The 22,263-nt window shown below is 38.8% G+C and overlaps 1 protein-coding gene across 2 annotated transcripts; it reads left to right on the top strand.

Moving 5' to 3' along the window:
* Positions 1–268: 268 nt before the first annotated feature.
* Positions 269–20,772, top strand: kcnj16 (potassium inwardly rectifying channel subfamily J member 16). 2 transcript variants are annotated; one of them, XM_042507748.1, is made up of 2 exons: positions 269–421; positions 18,057–20,772. In XM_042507748.1, exon 2 carries the CDS (start codon positions 18,067–18,069, stop codon positions 19,342–19,344), a length of 1,278 nt encoding a protein of 425 aa, XP_042363682.1. In that variant the 5' UTR covers positions 269–421; positions 18,057–18,066; the 3' UTR covers positions 19,345–20,772. The 2 variants fall into 2 exon arrangements, with proteins under 2 accessions (XP_042363682.1, XP_042363681.1); XM_042507747.1 differs by lacking the exon at positions 269–421 and adding an exon at positions 9,662–9,750.
* Positions 20,773–22,263: the final 1,491 nt, after the last annotated feature.

The raw sequence follows: 22,263 nt of genomic DNA, 5'->3' as shown, positions 1-22,263 counted from the left end.
CCCTAGAACCTGGTACGAAGGTGAAGGTGAAGAAACAAGTCCTGAACGTTTCCACAGTGACGTTTCTACCACATCTTTGTGTTTCACTCACAGTAGTTTTAAAAAACTAATGATTACAAAAAACTGTTATTCAGCACTCTGTGGTCAGACTTTGTCCCCACATGCCATCAGGTCAGTCATCTCTGAAGTGGTGTTTAATGTACAATGAGAGTTTCTGGGCTCATACTGTACGTTTTTAGAGGAGAGAAAACACTCACAGCCAAAATGGATTTTAAGCGAGGAGTACAGCTTGTTTTGATGGGATTTAATTTTTGGCATTAGTGTTAAGTTGTAAAATTTTTGGACAAACACTGAAAAAAAGCATCAGAGCCGTTTGCCTCTGTGCCTGATTTCACAGTTTCAGAGTTGAACACCTCCCAGAGTAAGTGATTGTCTCACACACGTTATTGTACAGCTCAAAAAAGATACAGAAAGACATTTATGGCTGTTTTTATCTTTGTGAACATCAGTTTGTGAAAGGTCTCATTAAGTTCTTTAAACGACGCAGTTTTCCTGACTGTGAACTCTTTGGCTGTGCCGAAAACTATTTTTACCTCAGAAAGAGAAATGAAGCCAAGACTTTCTTGATGGAGATTGTGGATGAATTTGAGGCTAAATAAGAAAGCTGCAGTCAAATCATTGGGTTTCGACCTCATGCTAAGATCTGAACACTCGCCCCGCAGAACGCTGTCAATCTGATTGGAAACTTTGCAGTTGATGTCCGAACCCAACTCGTGCAGACCGCAAGACAACGCTCGAAGTCGATGATATTTTTAGTGCAGCTGGAATGAGATTGTTTAAACAAAAATATTTCCAAGGGATTCTCAGAGGTTGAATCATTTCATCCGGCGAAGTCAAAGACATGAAGTTTGGCAGATCAAACGCTGGATGTTACAGCGCCGATCGTGTTTCTTGAACTTAAAAAGAAATGACATAATTGTGCAATAGAGGGAGCAGATACGTTACAAAAGAAACAGCAGTGAGGACATAATACGATGTAGCTCCTGCTTCCAAACGTTGCCCCCTCTGACTGTATAGTATGAGCCGAGTAAACACAGGCTTGGTTTTATTGAGGTACCTAAGAGGCCGTTTCCCCCGCCTGTATAATCGCCAGTAAACACACAAACAGACGAAGGAAATTGTTTTTGTGTCGGTAAGTTTCAGACACCTTGATTTTATAGATCCAAACTCGAAGCATGGCACCATAAACAAGAGTTTATAAAGCGTTTAATCTGTGATTAAAACCAAATAGGTTAATGGAGATTTTAATCTTTTATGAGTCTGATCAAATTAACGTCTTAAAGCAAAAATAGCTCTATCATGAGGCTGAGGCTGCACATTCTCTGATGATTACAGCGTTTGAGTCAGGATTAAATCAGCAGAGACTGCTATTTATTTTAAGGGGGACAACCGGGTGCCTAAAGGTCGCAGTGATGGGACATTTTATGTTCTACAGGGTCATTGTTACAGTGGTGGGACCAAGTCATTGTTTTGCAAGTCGCAAGTAAGTCTCGAGGAAGGCTGGGCGATATGGCCTAGTATGGGCAGCCCACTATGAACTACAGAAGCCCAAAGAGAGGGGGGGTAAAGACAAAATCTAGATTTTCATTTTCGCCCAAATTTACATTAATGGATAAAATTGATTTATCGCAGAGCCCTAGTCTCAGATCTAGTCTCAGGTTTCCAGTTAAGACTGAAAAATCCAAAATCCCACACTTTAATAGGGTCGCAGTACTAATCACAAAATTAGACAATCCCAGTGAATTCTGTGCCACTTCGCAATTTTGTCCAATCACAGCAACTTATCATAAATTTGACCATTTAAAACAGGGTTTCCCGCACATTTATTTATTTGTGGTGTCCTGCCATGATTAAAAAATCTGCCGCCACATATTAATTTATCTTTTAGGGGCTGGACTGTTCATTAGGAGCACTGTTTGAATATACTGTGTTGTTATTTATTGCAAATCTCAGAGCAAAACTTCCACCCCTCTATTGCCGTCTGCCTCCAACCCTGCAACTCTCTTGTATTATTTATCTGTTTTTGAACAATGCAGCAATACCATATATAGAGAAATTAAAGATACATGAAGGAGCTGAAAAGTAGCGAGCGAGCAACAGTGAGTGAAGATGGAAACCTGCAAAGTTTCGCCAAATGGCCCTTTGTGACTGGGAGCCAGTATAAAGTAGCTGTCTCCCCTGGTGGTGCTCAGCTAGATTAGTGTCACATCACAGTATCATGAGCCGTGACATAAGAATGCGTATCAAACTCACACACACACACACACACACACACACACACACACACACACACACAAAGACACACACACACAGCAGCAGCTTCTGAATGAAACAAGAGACACGGTGAAATTACTGGAGCCTCGCGGATCCTCAGCCAGTGTTTTGAGCCCGAATTTCCCTCCAGACCAATTTATCGCTTTTTTGGGCTCTGTGTGTGTGTGTGTGTGTGTGTGTGTGTGTGTGTGTGTGTGTGTGTGTGGTGTGCTCTTACTTCAGAGCTTTGAGATTTAAACAACAGCATTTTGAAATTTCAGCTGTTTCCTATACAATTGAGTAACAAGGGCTAACCTAAATCTCCTGTAATTCAAAGGTGGCCTGAACACACAGGAGAGTAAGTGGTGAAGGGAATAAAGCAAACAAAGAAATGCAGGGCGAAAATTAGATATCTGGCTCCAAACACAACCAACTGCAAAGAGTGAGTATGGGATGCCACATAAGAGGTGAAGAACCACTAAAATCCCTATTTTTAAAGGATATTTGGCTGATTTTTAACCAGTTTTATATCATAACTGTGTGGGTAGTGTCAAATCAAACTGTAAAACCTGGCAGCTCTGATCAAATGTAAAAGTTTTGGGGGTTTTTTTTAAGTTTCAAAAACTATACAAGTAATCGATTAATTTGTGGATATAATCAGCACATTAACTGAGCATAGACTGTATAGTAAGATGGACAATATGACAGTTCCCCCAAAGTGTAGCTTTTCAGTCTGGATTGCCCCCTGGTGTCTGACTGCAGCATAGGTCGTAAAGCCCGCCCCTCCATGTTAGTGAATGGGAAATAGACCAAACTAAAAACTCAAAGTATGGTTTCTGTCACTGAAGGTAGTTCTCATCACCCTGATGTTTGTTCAAGTGTTTGTTCTCATAGTAAGTTTGGTTTTAATAAGTTATTTGATACAAAAGAGGGATTTTCAGTCATGATTGACAGCTGTCACAGCAAATGCATGCGCTTGTTTTCAATGAAGCCGCTTGCAATCGGTCAGACGCATGATTTGGTGGAAACATGCACCACGGAGGTTGCTACAGCGCAGACTCTAAATGACTTCATCAGTTTAAGGCGGCAGCAGCTGCATCTGGAGTATTTAACTTCACTTAAGCATAGTGGGTGTAACTGGGGACACGTTGTTCATCTTTATATACAGTCTATGTAATTGAACTTGAATTGTCAATAGTTGCAGCCCTAAACAATATATATCATCCAGCAGAGGTAGTTATGGTAACAGGCCGTCAGTTTGGGGAAGAATCTGTGTCCTGTGCTGAAGTGTGGTCGATGTAATGACCATAAAAGGCAGGCCGGTCTCTACCAGGTGAAACCAGAAGCAGGGTGTTCAGTACAGTGTTCAGAGTCATTATCAGGCAGCTGAACTGCAGTGAACCAAAACCAAGCGGCAGCTGTTAAACAGCTTCCGACTGCTAAGCTGTTTGTTTGCTTGTGTTGTGCCGTTTTAGGAGAAGATACACTATGAACCATTTCATGTCGACCACAAACCTCCTAATCAAGGAATACACTCGACACGCATGCAATCACTCGCTCACATACACGCGCTGCACAGATGGCTGAGAGGTGGACACACGCAAACACAGGAAACAAATGTGGGACGGAGACACGGATGGATTGACCACCAGGGCTTCTTGCGTGAACGCCGCATGGCAGTGGGTCCCGGCAAAATGGTCTAAAATACACTGAGAAAGTGACTGACAGGTACAGATGACAATTCGCAGCAAAGATCATCCCGATGATGTACATTTTCATTACTTATCACGCCAAATTTTAAGAGCCAAGACTCATTTACTGATTAATACGGCTGCAATTCAAGAAGAAGTGTAATTATCTCATATTATATGGGGAGGAGCAGGGTCAGTTGGGACACTTTTGTATTAACATGAAATAACTTTCCATTACTCACAGACTACTTAAACTGTCATAAAAATAATTTCATCTTTAAACAGATACAGGTGTCTGCGAACATTTTTTTAAGAGCCAAACCCAAATGCTAAAAGGCAAAATCTTGTCAAATGTACGAGTTAATTTCCCCCAAATTCTGCCTACAAGGGTCAGTTGGGACACTTTATTTTGGACTAAAAACAGATTTAAGTTTAAAAAAAATTAAAAATTTTTTAAAAAGAATGTAATCTAAATGTGAGCATCTTAAATTTACAAGTGTTTACACATAATTTTTGTTTTTTGCTTTGTTTTTTTGTGAACACGATATTTTAAGAACGCCTTGAGGGAATTCCTTAAAATTTGGTACAAATGTCCACTTGGACTCCACAAAGTAATGATTAGATTTTGATGGTCATAGGTCAAAAGATAAGGTCACTATGACCATGCCTCTGTCTCATTATCCTTAATGCAATATCTCAGGAACATCTTGAGGGACTTTTTTTTCAAATTTGGCACAAACGTCCACTTTGACTCAACAGTAAAGTGTTAAGAATTTGGCAGTTAAACATCAAGATCACGGACCTTGTGTCTGTCTCACTCTTATGACAGCAATATCTCAAAGACACCTTATGGGAATTTCTTGAAATTTGGCACAAACATCCTCTAGGATTTAAGTATGAACTGATTAAAATTTGGTGGTTGAAGGTCAAGGGTCATGGTCATTGTGACCATACATCCATCTCATTCTTGTGAACATGATATCTCAAGGACACTTTCAGGGGTAAAAAAAGAAAGAAAAACAAAAGAAAATCTACTAATATTATATTAAAGAGTGCAAGAAGTCACTACATTGCCTAATTTGCCAGAATGGGTGCATGAATTTTCCTTGTGCCTCTTTCTGCTGAGACTGAATTCATGAGAAATCTAAGCACATGAAGTGTAACTGCTGTGATTCACATTAATAAAAAGGATTTACTTAGAATACGAACTAACTGAAAGTGATTGTTACCTCAGTTCACCTTTTCTGGGATGCAGCTTATCCCAACTGATCTTTCGCTATATAAAATGATCTTCCTTTTTTCCTTGAAATTTGGGAATAATCAGTGCAAGCGGCATGTGTCTGGTTTTCACACCCTGAAATCTTTCTGGCCTCTTTAATTTTGTGCCTTGGCTTGGTGCTGGAACGTTTGATCAGAGCTCTGCGCACAACATTGTGCTCGTGTATTTTTGTAGATCATTTTTATTGGGAACAAATTATTTCTTTTTCCTGGAAATGAAGTGATTTGTTATGGGTGCACTTTTGCTGAGACCCCCGTTAACCCACCAACTGTGTGCACACGGAGCACTCACATGCACGCAGACACAAACGGACGCACGGACACACACACACACTCACACACATTCGTTCACATTTAAAAAATGCAGTCAGGTTCATAAACGTAAAAGCTGGCGTTGTTTCACAGACATACTCTTAGACACCCAAAGGTATTTACTGTGAGGACCCCCCACTGTGCACCAAGTAGAAAAATAAAACCGTTGAGTCATTTAATTTGCCTTGCCCTCTTAGTCTGCAGATTTTACAAAGGTGTCAAATAGCTTGCATGACTTTGTTTTCCTGCTGCAGGAGCCAGAGAGCTTTTAGTGCAGTCGCAGCAAAACGCTGGACCGATTCATGACTGAGTGACCCACAAACTCTCACCAAATTCTCAAACATAACGCTGGTGACTGCAGAAGATTGTGATTCTTTTGCTCAGTCCAAAATGCTAGTGAGATCTCCACAGCTATAGTCATGAAACTTGCTATGGACATTTATGGTCTCCAGAGGTTACACCTCAATGACTCACCTGATTACATTTAAACTTATATCATTACAAGAGAATCAAAAATGTCACTTTCTTTGACCGTTCAGTCTCTGACAGGATACCTCTAAGAACTCCTGTCAACTAACATGCTTAAAATGAGCTATGTCTGAAAGAGTGGAACTAGAGTTGTGTACCAGGCTCGGCACTTTTTACAGGTACTGATCGAATTATGTCAATGCTACTGAGTACCAATTTTCATTAAATTAATTTGTGCCAAATGTCGGTACCTGGCTGCTAGTTATGGAGCTTCACCTCCAGACAGCAGGTGGAAGTGCAGCAGGCTTCCAAGCTCCACTATTAACCCTTATGCTTCCTAGCAAGCTAAAAGTATCACTGCAGTGCCGATCTGCTCTAGTTCTTTTCTGTATCATTCAATTAATAAAAAAAAAAAATCAGACTTGTTACTTTTTCTTTCTGTTACTGATGCAGACTCGTACTTTAAATCACCACATTCTGCTTGGTAGTCGACTGGAGCGTAGTTGGCTGTTGCGGGCGGTTGGACATGTCCGCGCTGAAGCGGTCTGTCCAACATGTCTGGGTGCTGGAGCCGGCTATGGTCCGACAGCATCGCAGTGAGACAGACAAACAGAGCGCAGCTTCTCCTCGAAGCACCAAAGTGTCTGAAACAGACACATCTGCAGAGGTGGAAAGTGACTTCTTTAGACTTCTACAGACGACTTTGTGTTAGTTGCAGCTTTAATCAGACTTTGGATGAATTATTTAGAAACACCAGGACGCATCGCTCCGTGTCTCATCCGGCCGCTTGCGCTGAGCTCTCATTATTATTACCAGGGGCAGATGTAATGTTTTGGGGGCCCGGGGCCACAAGCACATGAGCTTATTTTCAGCCTTTCTCTAACTGTGAATGTCGGCAGGCTGTTGGCAGCTATAGGAGAAGTAGGCCGACTCAAAAGTTTTTAATTCCTGAGTAAAATGATTAACAGCACAGAAGTTTGACAGAAGCTGAAGTCAGAGTCCTGCAGTCAGGAGAGGTTGGCCTATTATCAGCACAATGTGCTTCAATTTACCTGAAGTTTGTTTAAGATGGAGCTTTTCATTTTTATATAATGCTGGAAGGTTTAATAATTAATAATTATCATATGTTTATTACACTCCAACACACCATGGTCACATGAAACTGTGTCAGTGAACTATGAGGGCAAAAAACAAACCACAAAAAAAAGAGCAAAAAGAAAAATAATCGTTCATTAATCATAATTGAAGTAAAATGTTCAATTAATGGTGATATTGATTTTAGGTATGAGGCTCGGACCTTTGCTGGGAGGAAATTTCAGTAACTGGACCTCTTTGAGTTTTAGTAGAATAGGTCGGTCACAGCTGGTGACGCCTGTTCTACAGTATATTTGTCATGTTCAATGTCTGACAGAAAATAAATATTTAAACCAAAATTAACCTTATTATATCTTCATATCTCACTTAGGAGTCAGAGGGAACCTTTAAGCTCGACAGAAATAGTGATTTAGTGTATATCCTGATATATATCGATATCAACTGATATGAAAAAAATTATGGAATAAGACTTTTTTCCATGTCGCCCAGCCCTAATATGAATATGTACATTTGTCCAGCTTTTATTGATCGTGAACTGACGATGTGAGGCCGGGTCAAATGACACGTACAGTTTAAAGGCACAGAGCGCCCTTACACAACACTGCTCAGAGGCTCCATCATCTGCACACTATTCATACAATAAACACCACCAGGATGGAAAAGTCACTTTGACCTGACTGCAGTCTCCCATTTCCATCGTCCCAGATCTGTCCGTGGGTACATAAGAGAGACCGGCCGTGTTATCACAATATGACAGACCTGTGAAACTCTTCTGCACGCCGAGAGCAGGCCGACCGTCAATAGACGTCCGTGTCTGAAACCTGAGTGAGGCTTTCTGCTCGGGACAATGAACAGAGTTTGGTTGCAGAGCGGTTATTAAGTGAGTTAAGCTCTCTAAGGAGTTTCAGGCTGGGAATAAGGGATTTTGGTCAAAAAGAGGCACAAAGGACGGGACAGTGTTCACCAATTTGTTATTGGTGAATGATGGTGTGAAGAGATCAAATTCTTATGGAGCAACAAATATTTTAACATAGTGGCGATGCTGTAATGTGTTGTCATACAAGGAGTTTTACTGAAATATTTGGCTAAACATAGAAAGAAGGAGCAATGTCACCTCACTTTAGACCATTTTCTCTCTGAAAACAGAAACAAATACTAAACTCTGACACTGATATCAAAAATCTTCCGAATGCTCTTCGATTTTTTTTATTTTAAATCCTGAATCCTCCTTGTATGCAGCTGATGGTATAATGTAAATAGCAACACGAGGCTGCTTCTATCAATAAGCAGTTATTTTCATGGTTGATTTTTCTTTTTTTCCAGCTGAATTAAATGATAAAAGATTTCATCTATAAAATGTAAGAAAACTGTTTTAGTCAATCACAGTTCTTTTGAGGTTGATGCTTTTAATTTGTTTTGTTTTGTAAGATATTCAATTTACTTTCACATTAGACACAGAAAAGCAGCAAATTTAAAATGTAAGACCACATATCGTCTGAGGTTTTGAATATTGTCATATCATGATATGAAACAAGTGTTGTCCTTTCCAGATTTTAAAGGCTTCAGCAAAGTGTAGTAATTTTCTAAATTTATCAGACTGCTCTACTTGTTCTAATACTTGCGTTCACCCACTTAAGTAATTAAATCCACATTACTGAAGATAATCAAAAATCTCATTGTGTTAATATTTTGTCCGAGTATAAACAATCATACATATAATATAGTCACTGTATCAATCTACGTATTTTGTCATATCGTGAATATTTATGAAGCTTTTGAGGAGATTTAAAATATCGTGATAAATATGTGTACATGATATTGCCCCAAAATATCATGGTATTATTTAAGGCCATACCACCCAGTCCTCCTGACAGCCAGAGTGAAAAAAAGGGCACTGACCTTTAAGGTTTCATTATAATTTTGCTGCTGTTCGAAGTTGACTTCTATGACTTAATTAAGAATTTTTCCATTTTTGGACTCTCATGGCTTTGCTTCAACTGTGCAAGAGCCTGATGACAGCCAATCAGAATCACTGACATGTCAAAAATGTTCAAATGGTTGTTGATCGAATCATAATCGGTCCTCACTTTTACCCTGTACGCTGCTTGGCAAACAGCCCCCAACAAACTGCAACAGTTTTGTGTGAAAGGTATGAAAAGCCTGTTTCGTATTGACGCCTCCTCCAAATATAGGCCTGTTGAGTTCAATGATTTAAGAAAACAGTAGCGCGGGCTCCAAAACTGAAGTTTATGGTATTGCAATATTTAGGTGTATATAAGTTTGGATCAAAGTGAGCATGAAATCATGTTCACGCCCAGAAAACTGAAAGCTGTGTTGCTTAAGAAGTTTAAACACCTGCGTACGCACTCAGTACACACTCATGCATATTCACGGACGTTCACAAACCCTCAGCTGTGTGTAATGACACCATGTGATACTGAAGGGAGGTGGTAATCTTTAGTTTTTGCAGCGACAAGTGGGCCGGCTCAGTCCAGCAGGTGACTGTTGTTCTGCAGTACGGCCCCTCGCACAGCTTTTCTACTCAGGTACAAACTCACCTGCAACCGCTTCAGCTTTTATTTTTTACTAAAAGGTAGGAATCCATCTATTAAAATCTACTGTTTCTGTTATTGGGATGTGGAATATGTCATATGTTAGGGTGTATGTGTACATGTCAGATATTTAGATACTAAAATCTGGCTTACTTTTGCTTTTTACTCAGAATAAATGTTTTGGAAAATAATGGCATGTTCTTAAAATAAACTGGCTAATGAAAAATAAATCTCAGATAGGCCGTTTTATCAAAATGCACACTGTGCATTTTTTGAGAAAATTACAAGATGCTGGTTATTTGAAGGTGTAAGAAAAAAAGAAGAAAAATCTGAGGACAGCAGAACAATCGGTAACCTGAGCCGCAGCATTAAGAGCAGTAACACAACGCCTGAATGGTTAAATAACAAAACAAGATGTGGTCAAGGTGATAAGTAATGTCTGTGCTCATGTTTCACGATGGAAGCCAGTCAAATTCTGAGACAAACGATATCAGATTTTATGTTGCATGTATGAAAAACAACTAGTGGCTTTTCCTACTGAGAGAAAATTGCAATTGAATAAAAAAAGAGTAGTGTTACATAAATAAGGTGTGAATGTGTGAGGCGGCATCACTGCTGACACAACAGGGCCGAGTCTGTTTCATAAATATGAGACTATTGATCTTTTAAACAGAGAATCGTGCAGGACTGGTCTTCCGAAAGGTCATGATGGTTTTCTACAGAAATGATACAGTTCTGACTGCTGACAGGAAATAGTTAAAGAGCAACAAATTACTCATTTAAATTCAGTAGCACTCACTAAAATCAAACATAAATCCTTCATAGACAAAAAGAGAAAGTTTGGAAACTGAATCAACAGAAATCAATAACCGTGTCTGATCAAAGTTCTCCCTTTTTAACCCTTTAAAATCTGAGCAAATTGGTTTGATATATTTCAAAAACATAAAAAAGGTCATGAGAAACTAAAAAAATAGTTTAAAAATTAGAGAGAAAATAATAAAAAGATACGAAATAATTAGTAAATTATTATTTATTAAAAAATATATTATCAAAAAATACACAGAACAACAGAAGTAAAAAAAGATAGAGATATAATATACAAATTTTCAGGTCATTTTCATGTCATCTTTTACAAATTTCTCACAATTTTTAGGACATTTCTTGCCAAGTTGGTCAGTCCCTTTCCTCCCCCCATTAAAAAAAAAAAAAAAATTGCTCAGGTTTCAAAGAGTTAAAAAGCTTGTGAAAGGCATTTGAATGCAGCACAATTAAACTGGACGACAAGGGTTTCGGCATTGGTCGCTGTAGTTTGCAGCTCCTCTGGGACAAAAGTTTGAGAAAAACAGATTTTATGAAACATGAAATTGCATTATTAAGTGTTTTTACTCATTTAAATCACCAGGTCTGTTTGTTCTGAAGAGAAAGAGACCTCTGTGGACATTTTATTTGTGATCAAATTTAGATTTAGTTTTGTGCAAAGTATAATATAAAATTTTTTTTTTCTTTCATTTTTTTTCTTTTTCAAATTTTGTAGTTACTGATACTCTAAAAACAAAATTTTAACCCTTTGTCCAACCCTCCCTTCCCCTCTCCATCCTGGCTGGCTTAGAATGACCTGAGATGTTATATAATTTTAAATAAATTAATAAAATAATTAATTTAAGGAAAAAAAATATAAATGAGCATGACGAAAAGATGAATGATTACAAAAAATAAAAAACTCTGTGTACAGTTCATCTCCTGGTAAAAACCTGAACACTGATTCCTAACTGGGAGAAGTTTCAGCTGGTTGCAATCTGCAGTCCTCTCTGCTAAACGCCACTGAATGCTCCTCTTACTCACTGCTCCTTCAAGCTTTTTTCAGATAAAGCAAACTAAAACTAAATACTTGCTCTGGTCCACTTGGCACTTTGAAGCTTGCATAAACCATTAACCTTTGAAACTGTTTCTAAAGTCTCAGCCGTGTGGCCTTTAAACTGCATTTTAAACAAACTTGTGGACATTAAAACTTTCAGTTCAGATCAACGTCAGCAGGTTTGACCAGAAATATTCCTGAAACGAGTCCTCGCCACCGCAGCCAGAGCATTCATGTGACAAGCGACAAAGTGGCTTGTTAAGATGGAAATATTTCTCTGCAGTGGGGTTTTTGAAGGTCATTAGAGGTGGCAGAAAGCCGCGGGGCAGAGCGGAGGCTAGCCACCCGTGCACACGGTTCTGTCCCAGTGAACCACAGATGGGTGGCACAATGTCATTTGCAGTAAGTGAGCATGTAATGGAGTTGTAAGTGCCCCGAGCAGCAGAGGAAACAAGCCAATTGCCTAAGTTGTTTCCAGAGTTCACCCCTCGATGGTCAGCAGTGGATTGTGGACCTTTAGTCTAACTTTAGAATACAAAAGGACCCTCTTGTTGTTGTGAAAAACAGCGATTTAAACCTCAGGAATATCCAGTGTCAGAGCTTTGTTCGCAGAGAGTGCAGTGGAAACTTTAAGGCGAAGGTCAGGATGTGTTGTGGTTGTAGGAGGTTGTTCTGTGTAACGTCTTGTTTTGTACACAGAGCTGCTTGTTTCAGGTCAAAAGCTCCGCAGAGTGAATGTGGAGAAAACAGCTCAACCTAGTGGGTCAACACAACACAGAGCGCCATCAGGGCTGACGCTCTGTGGGTGAAACCACAACACTGAGACATGAAACATCTCTTAACCCCCCGGGACTGTTTGCTGCATTTTTACATGCTTTTCATTCTCCATTTTTTGATAATTTTTGGCTGTGTTCATGCATATGCAGTACATTTAGTCCAGATTGTGTATTTTTGTCCAGGCTGTGAATTTGCAGCTCAGCTCCTACAATAAGTCTAAAATACACTGTGGAAACTAAATAGTTACATTCAGACTGTTAAGGTCAAAAAATGCTCCATTGAAACCCATTCAAACTGACATTTTTGATCCCACAGCCATCAAAGCAGAAAAACATGACTTGTATTATTTCTGGGAGTCATTCTGGGCTTTTGACTTGAAATTTGTAGTTTTTACTACCCTTTTTACTACCCCCAATTACATCTTTTTTTTAACCATATTTGGCGTATGGATGCAATATTCACAAGATGCACTGTCACAATCAATGTTGCTCAGTGACATATCCCAGGCTGTCATTATCACAAAAAATAAATAAATAAATTCAACTTAGCATGTAGTAAATTGAAAATGATTAAACTCAATCTTAAACTCAATGAAAATAGAAAATAATATTAATGAATGATATTTTTTAAAGCCTGATTTTGAAAGCACATTTTGTGGGTATGTTTATTGGACACTGCACAAAAATAATAATGAATGAAAGTAAATGTTGGTACTAATCATTGACATGCCCTTGGGTGTGATTAAAAAAAAAAAATTAAAAAAAACAACTGAAAATAATTAAATTGTTGTTTTTTCCATCTAAAAACATGGCATCATGACATCAACCTGGCACTTAAAAGGTTAAAATTCAGAAAATTAATAAATATTTGATATTTCTGATAACGACAGATGTTAAGTAAAAACAAATATCTCAATGAAAGTAAAAATAATACTAATGTTTAATATTTTTTAAAGCTTTATTTTGAAACGCGGATTTTACGTGCAGAGTGTTTTGAGTGTGTGTAATATTAAAGCAGAGCTCGAAGGGTTAATTATAACAGCTTATAATGCTCAACATGATGACTGTCTATCAAATAATCCCAAATATTACAATCGTACACAATATATTGAGTCAACTGCGCATGGTGGAAATTCTTCCTCAGGATCTTGAACCAGTTAAAAAACATTCAGTGTTGATTAAAAACTCTTTTCACGGCCCGATGCTCCACATGCTGTTAAGGTCAAAATCACTCCGACAGCCGTTACATCACGATAAAAAATGCAGAATTAATAGAGGATTAATGGCATCTTTTGTGGTTGCGTTTAAAAGCCGACCACATGAAAAACGATGGGAGTATCCCACTTTCACGCCTGTGTGAAGATACTTGAAGAGCTCAGGCTTTATTTCTTTTTTTAGAGCGACAAAGTCTGCATGGACTGCCTGATCATTCGTCTTCATTACGCCTCGTTAGTCCCGACTCTGCGGTGTAGGGAGATAAAATTACAGCACAACTACTGAGTGAACAGTAGCTCTAGCACTGAATAATGACATATTTTATAAATATTCACTCTTTTTTTTAATTTAATTCTCTTATAGAGCAATTAAAATATATCAAGTAACAATTCAAATATATCGAGATATTCTATATTTTAACCTACATATTTCTTTGTATAAGCTATTTGTGAACAGGAAGGCTGCAACCAACAGATGTTTTCATTATCAATTAATCTGCTGATTATTATCATTGCTTGGTTTAAAAATGTCATACAATTTTGACAACCCCAAAACACTTCCATTAAGTCCCATGTGATCCAAGGATCCGACTTTCAAGAGATATGAAGGTCACAAATAACAAAAAAAGATAGAATTGGACAATATCAGTGTTTATGCTTAAACATTGCCCGCAGCCTGATGTCATGTTTATTTCGTATGTATGAGCGTGCTAAAATTTGCAAATTAGCACAATACCCAAAGTACTATTGAGGTTGATGGCAGATTTGCAGATATTTAGTTAAAAACCAAAGTATTGAAGGAACTGAAATTTTGATACGATTATGATGATTTATGATGAGTTAGACTTGTTCTGACCACGTAGGCCCCTTATACATCGAGCGGTCATGTATGGGGGATTTCTGGGAGCTGATAGTCCACGATTTCACAAAGAGAATTGTGGATTCAAAACTTCCGGATGATCCACTCAACTTTTAAGAGTTATGTGATGCAATAACAGCTCTTGTAGCTCCTGCTGATCATGAAGGACCCAGGTCCTACTGACAAAAGCATAACCGTAACATCATGTGACCTATAAAAGTCAAAAAAGTGTTTCCATTGTAGTTTTGCGAAATATGTCTTTTTCAAATCACCTGAAACACCACCTCATGCGAGCTTAAAAAGTTGTTTTTTCGAAAAGGACTCGTTTCCATTAGGCGTATTTTATTTTCGCAGTTTCAATTTGCACAATTTGAGGGTTAATGGAAACCTGTATACTGATACTGGCATTTACACAACCATTCAAAGCACTGAAACGCAGCATGATGAAGCAGCAGCTTTTTTGGCACACCTGTGTTTAGTGCTACTGAGGACAAAATCTGCGCGTCTTTGCACTTTTTATTCTCCTCTAAGATGATATCTGCAGTTCAGACGGAGGTTTGAGTTCAGACTGATAACTGATGAATGCTGCAGTCACTCAGCATCTCTCGGTTTTCCAGTAGGATGCTGCGTTTTTCTTCTTTCGTCCATATCAGGGTAGTTAGGAGGGGATTATGGGAAGCTAATAGGACGTTATTCCTATGACCTCATGGAGTGAGCTCCGCAGTCTGGCAGAGGGGACGCTGGCTGTAGCCAGGAGAAAGTGGAGTCTGTGACTGGAGCCCAGTTCACTCAGTCAGATAGCGGTGATTCAAACCCCATTTGTTTTGGGCGTAGAGGATGCTCTCAGTGGTTTGGCTGTGATTGATCCTTCCTCTGCCCGTGATCGCACCATGACACTATTCCAGTTTCCACATTCATTTTTCCCCCGCTAACTTAGACCAGTTCAGTCCAGTGGCGCTTCCTTTATTGGCCCTCTGACAGTTCTTTGACCTCCACCCAGAAAAAAAAAGGTCTTGGGCCATTGGTTTGGACAACAGCAAACCTTTGCATGGAAACATTATTGTATGTTTACAGAGTGAAATGTTACTGCGGCAAAAGACATCCCACTGTGGCACGGCAACACACTACTGATCACTAAACAGATTATTTTAAGTAGCAAAATGTTCCCTTTACCTGCAGCATTTGATGCATTTACAGAATTTTAGCTGTTTTGATCAACTAATGCAGCATTCACATGCAATAAAACTAATGACAAGTCAGTGAAAGATACCAAACGTAGAGATAGGTATTAAAAGTATAGTTATGTGAGTTAGGTTTAGGAAAGTAAAATTACAAAGGCTGGGTTGAGTAATAGAAAAATGTTTGAGTGTTGTCATGTATCAGACTTAACATAAAATTATGTAGGTTAGGTTTAGGAAAAGAATCACGGGGGTTGTCATCATGCTTTGTTCTCAATGTTAAGTTATGTACAAAACAGGAATTTACATACATAAGGTTTAGGAAAAGAATCATGGTCGGTCATCGTCACCTAACATACTTGATGTAAAGTTACTTACTCAACTTAAAGTTACATACTAAACACAAAGTTATGTGCTAAACTAATCATTAAGTTACATAAGTCGAGGTTCAAGTTTTGAGTTAACATAAAGTCATACTACAGGTAAAATGATGCAGTGTATTATCAGAGAAAGAAACATGATTGAGCATCATGTCGTATTGATGTACTAAAAATAAAGCGGCGAGCTAAATGCAAAGTTACGTCGGTTAGGTTTGGAGGAAGAACATGGTTACATACCTAAAAATAGCTCAAAATTATCCCTGTTTCACATGCAACACCAACACTGGTCTCCTGAGGGAAAGTCTTGTGTTTGTTTGAACAATCCCTGAATCCAACCTGTTTTACTTAAGCTAAGTTTTTACTTGTTTTAATACTTCCTTTTGCCCCTCTGTCACTGCATTCATTGTGTGATGGCGGCCTTCACAATAAGAAGGGTTATATAGAGATTTTGGTGCATTCTGATGCATTATTTTTCATAGGTATACATACAAACAGTGCACGACAAAAGCCTGATTAAATGCGAAGCTGAGATATTTCTGCACATTAGGTGTCCTTATTTATTGTACAAGTAGAAAAAAATTCAGCGGCATAAAGTGTTACATCAGCAGCTGCCCAAACAACTAAAAAACGGGCAGCACACAAACTGTTTTATTCTCTTTCAAAGACTTTTTCTTTGTCTTGCTGCTCATTAAGTATTCAGATGTGATGCTACAGGAGGGAGAGCACGAGGTTGGAGATTTCCAGTGATGTTTCTGACTCAGCTGTTAATTGTTTCCTCCAACAATAGCTGTTGGGGAAAAAAAAAGTCAGAAAATGGGCAAGACAGGTTTAAGTGAAGGGCTGTTTTCTGAAGCAGAGCAACAGGAAAAGCCCTTTGGGAATATTCTGAATGATCTGTGTTGACGATGGGGCATCAAAACATTTCGTAATTAAACACATTTTTGTTAACTGTGTTTTTGTTTTCACATCTATCAAGATTCGTATGAATCCTTGTGCTTGTTTTAGACTAATTTTTCCTTTTCCAACAGTGGAAACACATGCACTCAATCAGCAGTAGAAATACTGTGCTGCAGACTTATTGTACTCAATATCTGCAATATTCTCTGAAAGAGTGTCTACATTTAAATCTGGATCGATATATCAGTTCAATCATTTAATATTTTCCATGCAAAGTGAAAATATTGACATAAATTGTCATCTATTAGATAAGCCTTTATTTTGAAATTCCCATGGTACATATATGTGTCACCATTTATGTCCAAGCACACAACCTTCCTAAATATTCAAAATGCTTGCAGCTTCGGCAGATAATGGTAAGCAGCCAAGAAAAAGACAATAAGGATATTTATAGATAACGTCCCATATCGACCACAGGCCCCTGAATTTAATTAAATCAAACTAAAATTGTACCTTTGTAGACTTTCTATCAGCAAATATTGCAGTTCCCAAATAATCAATGTAATATTGTAAACTTTTTATTTACACTCCTATTTATGCAGAACATTTGCAATCTTGGGCTTCATTTTGCTTTAAGAGGGAATAAAATATGAAAAGGAAAATATATATACATATACAATATTTTTCTAAACTGGTGCAGAAACTCACTTGGTCACAACTAAATCTAGGTTTCAATGTCAGATTTGTGCTGCTTCCTCATGTGGGTCAGCGATCAGACAGCTTTCAGTGGCTGTTTGGTCTCATTTGTCTGCTCCTGCAGTAATGACCTGCATTGCACTAATGACTTTCTCTCGATGTTTTGGGTCAGTTGAACCACAAAACCACAAACTAAAAGCTAAAATCTCAACAAACTTGAAACTATGAAATAAAGTTTCAATTAATAAACAAGGCGTTATGAGTGTTGACCGAGTATATAATAGTCTTTAAATGTCGTCTCATTGTCTAATTATATGGTGGGGTTATTTTTGGTGGAGACCTAAAGCCACCATGTGCAGAATTCGAAGATTTCCATCTCTAGCACCTCTCAGTGGTAGTGAAATCCTGCACAGTGACTTAAAGTTTGCTGATATTTACTGGGTAACAGTGATGAATAAAATTACTAAATGTTCTTTGCTGTCTTCCTAACAGACTCTGCAAGATGCATAAACTTTATACATCAGTGAGCCCGACCGATGATATCACTGTGAAGACTGAAAATGGACCTCAACCGAAGAAATACCGCTACGTCCGCAAAGAGGGCAGCTGTAATGTGGTGTTTCGACATGTGCCCGAGGAGTGGATGCTGTTTGTGACCGACATCTTCACCACCTTGGTGGAGATCAGATGGAGGGTGATGTTCCTCATCTTTGCCCTTTCTTACATCCTGTCTTGGCTTTTCTTTGGCATCCTATTCTGGGTCATCGCTCTTGCTCACGGTGACACCAAACACGCCACAGATGAACCATGTATGTACGAGGTGCACAGCTTCACAGCTGCTTTCCTCTTCTCGCTTGAAACTCAAACGACTATCGGATACGGCTTCAGAGGAATGTCCGAGAACTGCATGATTGCCATTATCATCGTTACCATACAAGACGTCATCAGCTGCTTCATCGACACGTTTGTCATCGGGATTGTTGTCGCCAAAATGGCCTCGGCAAGAAAGAGGGCACAGACGGTGGGATTCAGCAACAGTGCCGTTATCAATCTTCGTGATGGTTACTTGTGTCTCTCCTGGAGAGTCGGTGACTTCCGCAGGAACCACCTGGTGGAGGGGACGGCTTGCGCTCAGATAGTCCACACCACAGTGCATGCAACTGGGAAACGGGACGTGACATACGAAAATCTGGTCATCCAGCAGAAGGACATCATCCTGGTCACACCGACCACCATCTTCCACAGGATCGAACCCAGCAGCCCGCTGTACAAAATGAGTCTGGTAGATCTTCGGAAAGCCGACTTTGAGCTGGTGGTGTCTTTCACCTACACAGACGACTCCACAGGTATGCTGCATCAGACCCGAACCTCGTACACTTCGGCTGAAATCCTCTGGGGTCATCTGTTCCAGGAGATGATCCGGGTCAGCAGGAGGCACTACAGGGTGGATTACACCTTGTTCAATCACACCGCTAAAGTGCTGGTCCCCGAGGTCAGCGCTGAGGAGTACGAGCACAAGAAGCAGTTGCGACCATCTCCCAGGCATTCCCCTCGACATTCACCTCGATCCTCCCCTCGACATTCACCTCGATCCTCCCCGCGCCCCTCTCCGAAGTTACAGCAGCAAAATCACCAAGAAAAACTACTGAAACCACCAACGGTGACTGTGGAACTTGTGAACGACAGTCGCCCTGAACCAAAGGTTTCAACATCTAAAGCAGAAAATCAACATGTCGACATGTTGACTCTGCCGAATGATCTCACAAACACAGAAATATGAAAACAAAGCCATGAAGCGGCCATTCATTCCAGACACTTCTTCAAAAAAGCTGATGCTAAAGAGGAATATTGAGGAATCTACTGGCCCTGATTTACTGTAACAATATTGAGAATTCTGGCTTCTGTTTTTTAGCATGTCTTTTTTTGGGGGGGGGGGGGCAAACACTCCAAAATCTGTCTTTTGAGTATCAAAGTCTGAGCCCTTGTAGGTTTGAAGGATATTCATTTAAATGAAGCTGCTCCGCATGCGAAAATGTGCACATCTCTCTTAATGCAGAGTCAGACAGCAGCTCTGCTCTGCTCTCTGCTACGTTCACATTTCAGACGGTGTCACGAATACTTTCCTCATTAATGATGTAAAAAGTGAAAAATGTGAAAAAGTAACTTAATTTGAGCTTGGAATCAAGGTTTTCAATGTTTGGTTTGAATAGCAAGTGCTGATCAATAGAAATATATGTATTTACTGACATAAGCAATATATTAAGCATACTAATGGAGAGTGGAGACATGTAACTAAGCTGCACGGGTGATTATAATAAGTTTATACGGATGTTTTGACATTTTTAAAAGTGGTCACTATTGGCATTCAAGATAAAACCACAAACTTTATACAGCCACCTTTACAGGGAGTCAGAATTTGATACACAAAATACAAATACTTAACCAATAATGTACAAAGACTCACTATTTGAAATAGATACATATAAATTAATGGTGTTTTTACAGGGTTATTGTAATGTTCGTATTATTGTAGACTTGAGGGCAAACAATGAAAGAAAATGTATATTTTAGTGGGTGTAAAATGTGATTTTATACTTTTTATGGACCTTGTGTCAGATTGTTTCATCGACTGCTGTTCGTGAGGTTAACTCTAAATCTTAATTTTTGAGACAACATGGATGAGAGGTGAGCTGCTGAGGAAGATCATGCAGAACACACAGAAAGCTCTGGGAAAGATTCAAAGTGGACTGAGATTTTGTCAGCTGATTAGATTTGTTTTTGTAATAACTTTAGAGAGAGGACCAAAACTTTAGTTACACATTAAAAAACAAGGTCTCTACATTTTATGCTTCATGACTTCAGTCACTGTGGGCTGTAAATAAACAGAGGTCATTGGGGCAAATACAGTAATGTCCCTTATTATGAGTAAAGTCAGCAGAGTTTATATGAAAAACATGGAAAACTGGTGGTGGAATCACATTTGTTATGTCATTACCAGGAAGTCAACCAGTTCACTAAACCTTCTCACAAAAACTTGTGAACTTATTTGTGATGAATCCTGTTTAATGTCTTAGATTTTTGTAAATACAAATATTGTATTGCCTTGAATTTGTTACAAAACAACAACAGAGGAATTTGAGGATTTGTTGTCACAATGTCATTTAAATGTTGTTATTTTGCAACATAAAGCAGATTTTATGAATATTAAAACAACACCAGTGCCAACAATTCCAATAAAGTGATGCTGAATTGTTCTGGTTTGCGTCTCCACTTCCTGTCTCAGATGGATCATGTTTCCTGTCGAAGAACAGAAGCTGTGTTCGGGAAGCTCACTTTGAAGTCAGCTAACCAGACGGACAAAAGTAGCCAGACGCTGCTTTAAAACGAGCCGCTTTGATTAACGTCTCTATGTAATCCAGTTAAAAACATCATGTATTCTTTTTATCATGCATCCCAAACAGACCAATCCAGAGCTGCTGATGTGATTCAGGCAGCAGATCATACAGTGTTGGTTTACTGTGATGCTCTTTTTTTCTATCTGTCCATTTACTGCTGGCTGAGCCTGATACAGACTGCAGCCGACCAGCCGGCACGCAGTCACATCCGTGTGTTTTTTTCAGCAGGAGTGAGGATAGTCACTGAACTGTATGTTTATGGGCATTTTCTCTTTTATTTGATAGGGCAGATATGTCAGTGTGAAAGTGGGGGCAGAGAGAGTGACATCCAGCAAAGGGCCGAGGGTGGAACTGAACCCGAGGGCGCTATGGCAAGGACAGAGCCTTTGTACATGGGGCGCCCACTCTACTGCCATTCACTGCCATTCATAAGCATTTAAATCACTGAAATTGGTTTAATTTCTTTGAAAAACATGGGGGAAAAGGCAATCAGCAACCTGTAAAATCCCCCGCAAATTACAAAAGAAATAGTAAAAGATGACTTGAAAATTACCTGCAAATTAAAGAAATTTGCACAGAATTATCAAATAACAAAGGAAAAATATAAATAAAATTACATTTATTATTTTATATAAAAAAAATTACATTACAGAAAAAAAGACAATTATATTTATTTTAGCACTTTTTTCAGGTAATTCTTGTTTTTGTTTTTTTTTTCCCTTTATTTGTGTGCACATTTAGTTAAAATTATTGCAACTTTTTGTTAATTTCTTGCAAATTTTTGGGGTCATCTCGCCAAGTCACTCATTGTTTCGAAGGATTACAGTGAAGCAGCAGCAGCATGTTCAGTTTGCATGAAACTTCATTCAATTCAGCTCCACTACAGCTTCAGGGAGAGAAAATACAACAACAAAAAAACAGTAAAAAAGAATTAATCAATGAGAGTATTTCCAAAAATGCTGAATGGCTACTTTTTTACTATTGTTTAAAATAATTTCTTACCAATTTTAGTTACATTTTTTCTCTTTAGTTGCTCCATGCCTTTTTCCCACGTTTTCTGAAAGTACTGAAGTCATATTGCCCATGTTTCAAAGGGTTAAGGTCGAGGCCTCACTGTGCAAATTATATGATGCCTTTCTTTCCTGTTTGCAGAACATTCATTCATTAGTCTAATAGTCTAATAAAAGGCTCAATAGCGCTAAAATATGAAATTTCTGCATCTTAAAGTAATATCTTCACTATTATATAACACTTAACATATTTTATCTTCAGCCTGTAGTTTGAGCTGCTGCAGTGACATAAAC

Source organism: Plectropomus leopardus, chromosome 19, assembly GCF_008729295.1.
Source record: "Plectropomus leopardus isolate mb chromosome 19, YSFRI_Pleo_2.0, whole genome shotgun sequence".
Classification (NCBI taxonomy): domain Eukaryota; kingdom Metazoa; phylum Chordata; class Actinopteri; order Perciformes; family Serranidae; genus Plectropomus; species Plectropomus leopardus.
This window is presented reverse-complemented; position numbering and strand designations above follow the sequence as displayed.